We start from the raw sequence: 5,645 nt of genomic DNA on the forward strand, positions 1-5,645 counted from the left end.
GGAAGAAAACAGAGTAATTAACCGATTCGACGCTTTACGTCGATGAAAACCGATGAAATCACGACAAGTGAGAGGCAGAGAGAAATACAGTTAAAAGAGAGTACCGACGGATATACATGTTTATCTGCATAACTAAAATATAAGGATCCATGTCATGATATATAACAATATGTTTAGCGGAAAGAAACGTTATTGAGAATGGATGTATGTTAATATTTTTTGAAATGCTAATTATAATCTACAAAAAATATTCATAAAAAAAGAGGGAAGAAGAATAGAAGCAAATGGATCTGCGAAGAGAATCAAGTAGTGCACGGTGCACCTACCAAAAATCAGCAATATGCCGGAAGAGAAAAAACAGGATGCTAATTATATGCTGCAAGCCTGCAAATGTAAGTGTACCATCTCACTGTTATTGGGCCCACCAACAGCCTGTTCACATCAGCCTCAAGCCCACTTCTCTCCCACCCCTTCGGTCCCTCCTCTTCCTCTTCATTTATTTATGGACAGCTTTTTTTATTATTTATACGAAGATTGAAAACATCTAGTAAACAAATTCTAAAAGCAATTATTAGTGATAATTCTCTATAGTAAGACATTTAATAACATCAGAAATTAAGATTTTTAAAGATTCTAAGTCTGTGCTTAAAGTTTGGCAAAGGCATAGTATTTTTGCTCAGATAAAACTTTTTTTGAAACAATGCTCAGATAAAACTTAAAAGTAAGAAAACAAAGATTTACATTTAAAAAATTTTAAGAACACATATATATTGAAATTGGGCCTTGCAGCACATTATAGTACTGCAGTTTATAGTCTTAAAATTATTTGTTTACATCTTTTACACGTATAGCTGAATTCGGCCTGCTTATTTTCGTGGGCTAGGTTAGAAAATAAAAATATTGAAATGTATCTGACCAGCAACAATGCAACATGTCCATATAAATGGGTTTTGTATTTATGCCCGCAACCCACTAGCCCAGTGAAATATGAGCAATACTGATTTCAATGATCAATCTACAAGTTTTTGCTGTAAATATTACTCAGTTCAACCATGGAATTCTCTGTTCCTGAACGAAGACGGTGGTCATGTTTGCCTGATTTTTAGAAATAAGTTATTAATTTTTTAAAAATATATATGAGATTATATAATTTTTAATGAAACTAAATATTTATTTTTGTAAGTAAAGAAATACATTTTTCCGAAAATAATATGTGAATGCATCTTTTTTATTCCGAAAATTAAGTCCTTATTGACTAGACTGGACCGGACCATCCAAACTGCCTCAATGTATTCTCATCCGTATATATAATTTTTAATAAGATGCTTATGTTACTTTCGGAAACAATAACTAAAAATTAGAGTGGTAAACGAATAAATTGTTTAACATGGTTAAAATTTGTGACCAGACTCGATAAAGAATTTTTGTGAATAATTTAGAAACTCATGAATAACCTCAATAATTAGGATCGAACAAGAACAATAACACCAAATCCTACTTACTGATAAAAGAAAACTGATTTTGTTTCTAGCATCTACTATGAGAGGAAGAATATATTTATTTAGAAGTAATGAACGTATTCTTCTGTCAGTCTGTATCCACCAATCCTGAACTTGCTAGTAAATCAAGGTATATGATTCTCTGTTTAGTGCTGAGCGACTAAATTCGAGTAAGCTGAAGATAGAGATAACAAAGGGCGAATATCTTCATTGTAAATACGAGTGTCCTAAAAAGCTGGGTCGCACATGCCTATTTCACTCCAAATATTCCTCAAAGCCTGGATTTGCACATGCTTCTTATATGAGTAATTGCTAAATTAGTATATTAATTTTCTTTAGTAGAAATAGCTTACTAAATACTCCCTCTATGTCTTTTTTCTTTTCTTATTTGCAATGTCGAGACTGTTTATAATATAAGATCAAAAACTAATTTATGTTAAATTTATAGGACTAAATATAATCATGAATGATCTTGTTGGATTCCAATTCACAAGTACTTTAATACGGTGAAATTTTTATATTTAATATCAATACGAAACTAAAGATATTAACGATTAAAAGTGTATATTGACAAACGTGTCAAACACAAACATGAAAAGTATTAAGAAACGGCGGGAGTACTAGTTTAGCTAACATGTCACTGTTACAATGCTTTGTATTTAAATAATTTATCAAAAAAAAAAAAGAGAAAAGGATCCTATGAAACTTATGGTACCAAATGGTTTGTCAACGCGTGCTCTACATAATATATCAAGAAAATAAATTAAATAAAAAAGGTGGTAAAACAATAAAAGCCACAAGTACATACACGGAGATGTGTCCGCAGGGCCGTGCCTGAGATTTATTGTGCCCTGTGCAAAATGTAAAAAGTGTGCCCTAATACTGCCCTAATAGTCTAAAAATATAAGTACATGAAATAATAAAAATTGACACAAAACTGTAAAAATCATATCACAATTAAAGTGCATAAAATATTTTTTTCATATTACCAAAATTAACTGAAAATTGTTGAGAAATAAAACAAGTACATAGATAATATAAAATTATCTGAAAATTGTTCTTCTAGCATTTTTTGAAGCAAAATCACTAATAATATTTTTATAATCTACATTCTCTAGCAAACTATTTTCTATGGATAACAGTGCTAATCCATTCAATCTCTCCTGCGACATTGTTGACCTCAAGTATGATTTCAGCAACTTTAACAATTTTAATTTATATTAGAGGTATACTTGTTTTAAAATTATATAAACCCATTATTCAATGCATTTTATATTTAAATTACTTGTTTCATATTTAATATATATATATATATATATATATGCATGTATAAATTAAAAATAAATATAATTTAAAATAAATTAGTTACTAAAGATTGAATCATTATTTTAATGATATAATATTGCATATGGTCATCAAGAAAGAAAAAAAATAGTATAAGTAGAATTTTAATGAAGTCATTGAAGTTATTAAATTAGAATTTTACTTCGAGAGCAGGTAACTCTTACAATTTTCAATGCCATTATTTTCAATGCAAGTATTTATTTCTATTAACATGATTATGATATTAGCATTTTTTAGAATTTATATAACTTATTTAAGATAACATTTAAAAATATTGAAGTGTATAACATTTTTTAATTTTTTTTCATTTACAATTTTTTAATCTTAAAAATAAAATTTACTTTTTTATCTATTTTTTTCATTTTGACTATACATATATATAAACCTACATAAAAAAAATGTGCCCCTGATATTTTAGGGCCCTGTTCCATCGAACACTCTGCACACCCTCAGGCCCGGCTCCGTGTGTCCGTTACAGAATCCTGTTGCGTCGCTAGTTAGTCGTTAAAGAATATACCAACACTTCGTGTAATAATATTACACAAGTGTGTGTATTGATTATTAGCCTGTAAATCGTTTTCACTCGTTTTGTGGGATCAGCGAAAGCATCACATAACGCGTTATTTCTCTCTCACGCATTTTCAATAATCAAATAAAATAGTGTGAATCCAATCTTACAGCTACCTCACTCTTTGTTCTCTTTCTCCCAGTCTCTGTTTCATATCTTCATCAAGCAAACAGAGCAGCTAAAGCATGGTGATATCATTTGCTTTGCTGCTGCTTCTCTTTGTTATCGGCCTTTTCGCCATCAAGTTTCCAACGAACAACAAATTTACCGCGTGGCTTCGCGGTTATTTCTCCGTGCCAGAGCGCAAATCTGAGGAACACAAGGTGATCATGAGAAGTACTGCTACTGTTAGTCCTGCTGCTGGTGGGAAGAATAAAAACAATAGTGAAGAATATAAAGCGGAATTAAAGAGCGTGTTCGCGACGTTTGATAAGAACAACGATGGATTCATAACGCGGCAGGAGCTCCAGGAGTCGTTGAAGAACATAGGAATTGCGATGACTGATAAGGATGTGAAGGAGATGGTGGAGAAAGTGGATTCAAATGGAGATGGATTGATCGATATAGACGAGTTCTGCGAGCTCTTCGAGTCGATTATGAGTCCTGCAAACATAAATGGAATTGAAGGAGAACAAGAAGAAGGGGAAGACGGAGGAGGTTATTTGAAAGAGGCTTTTAACGTGTTTGATGAAGATGGAGACGGCGTGATTACAGTGGAGGAGCTGGGGATGGTGCTGTCGTCGTTAGGGTTTAAGGAAGGGAAGCTGCTGGAGAGTTGTAAGGAGATGATTCGAAATGTTGATGTCGATGGAGATGGGAAGATCAATTTTGATGAATTTAAGATGATGATGAAAGCTGGTACAAGATTTCTCCCGGTTTCGTGATTGTTATTGTTACTGATTCGATCTAGGATGTCTGGAATCTGGATTTGTACATATAACAAAAGAAATGCTTAGTGATACTACTAGTGTTTACTAATCTGAATCTCAGCTTTTCTGCATCTGTATGTATATCTGTTCCAAGTTTATCATAACATCTCTTACTCTTATGAAACAACATATGTTAGGCTTTTAACATCAGATTTGAGGTCCTAGTCCTGTAATTTAGTCTCCAGTTTCTCATATCATCTTTACTTATCCGTGATCTATAGCATTTTTGAGGTTCAGAAATGAATGGAACAAAGAAAATTCTTAGGCTGTAAATAGTAAGAGGACTATTACTTAGACTTTTATGTTGTGTTTGGCTGAGTTGAATGAATTGGGAATGAATGACTTCATTTGAACTATGTTATGTATAATTTCATTCCATTCTTCCCAACCAAACAGAACAATAAAAGTCGATTTGGATCATCCACAAACTCAAAATTGATATTATATGAATTATGTTTTTATATGTATTAATTTTCATAACTTACCGGCATATATTGAAAATATATAACTTTTGAAATTGGGAAGAGAAAAAAGAGACAACGGACACATGAAAGATTGAAAAGGCACATTTGGCAACCAAGGGAATATAGGTGTAAAATAGATATATAAAAACAACAAAGAGCTTTTCCAATTCATTGTATGTTTCTACACACCAGCCAAACTTTGGCTTTGCCAGATCAATCCACAACATCAGCTTTTTCCAACAGACATATGTTTCTATATGTAAAATATGATGTGCCTGGATGTAATCAGTTGATGTTCTATTATTTGTGTAAGTTAAACAATACTCCCTCCGTCCCACCAGATTCTTTACAGTTTCCTTATTTGGCCGTCCCATCCATTTCTTTACATTACAAAATTTTCCTAAAATAGTTAATGGGTCCCACCACTTTCTCACTTTTTCTTCCTTTTCACACTACTTTTACTCTACTATCTCTTTTTTATATATTAAAAATCAGTGGGTCCCACCACTTCACCCACTTTTTCTTCCCTTTTCTACTACTTTATACATATTTCTTAACCTCCGTGCCCAAACCCAATGTAAAGAATTGGGTGGGACGGAGGGAGTAATTAATAGTCAGTAGTCACATTGAAGCACTTCAAGCACAGTCTTACTGTCTTAGTATTATTTTGTCAGGCTGTCATAATATGGATATAAAAAGCCAGAAAGGAAAGTCTGACCTCGAGGCTCTTTCCTGGTACAGGGTAAAAACCAAGTGCTTCAGATTCTGCAAATCATGGCCCTCATGTTTGAAATCTTCCCGACTCTTCTGCTGATTCAATATAAGCTCATTTTAGTATTTA

At 32.5% G+C, this 5,645-nt stretch overlaps 1 protein-coding gene across 1 annotated transcript; it reads left to right on the forward strand.

The window, feature by feature from the left end:
- Positions 1-3,451: 3,451 nt before the first annotated feature.
- On the forward strand, positions 3,452-4,467 carry LOC108218807 (calmodulin-like protein 7). The gene has a single exon (XM_017391926.2). The coding sequence runs from the start codon at positions 3,597-3,599 to the stop codon at positions 4,293-4,295; it is 699 nt and encodes a 232-aa protein (XP_017247415.1). The 5' UTR covers positions 3,452-3,596; the 3' UTR covers positions 4,296-4,467.
- The last annotated feature ends 1,178 nt before the right edge of the window (positions 4,468-5,645 follow it).

This window comes from Daucus carota, chromosome 4, assembly GCF_001625215.2.
Source record: "Daucus carota subsp. sativus chromosome 4, DH1 v3.0, whole genome shotgun sequence".
NCBI lineage: Eukaryota > Viridiplantae > Streptophyta > Magnoliopsida > Apiales > Apiaceae > Daucus > Daucus carota.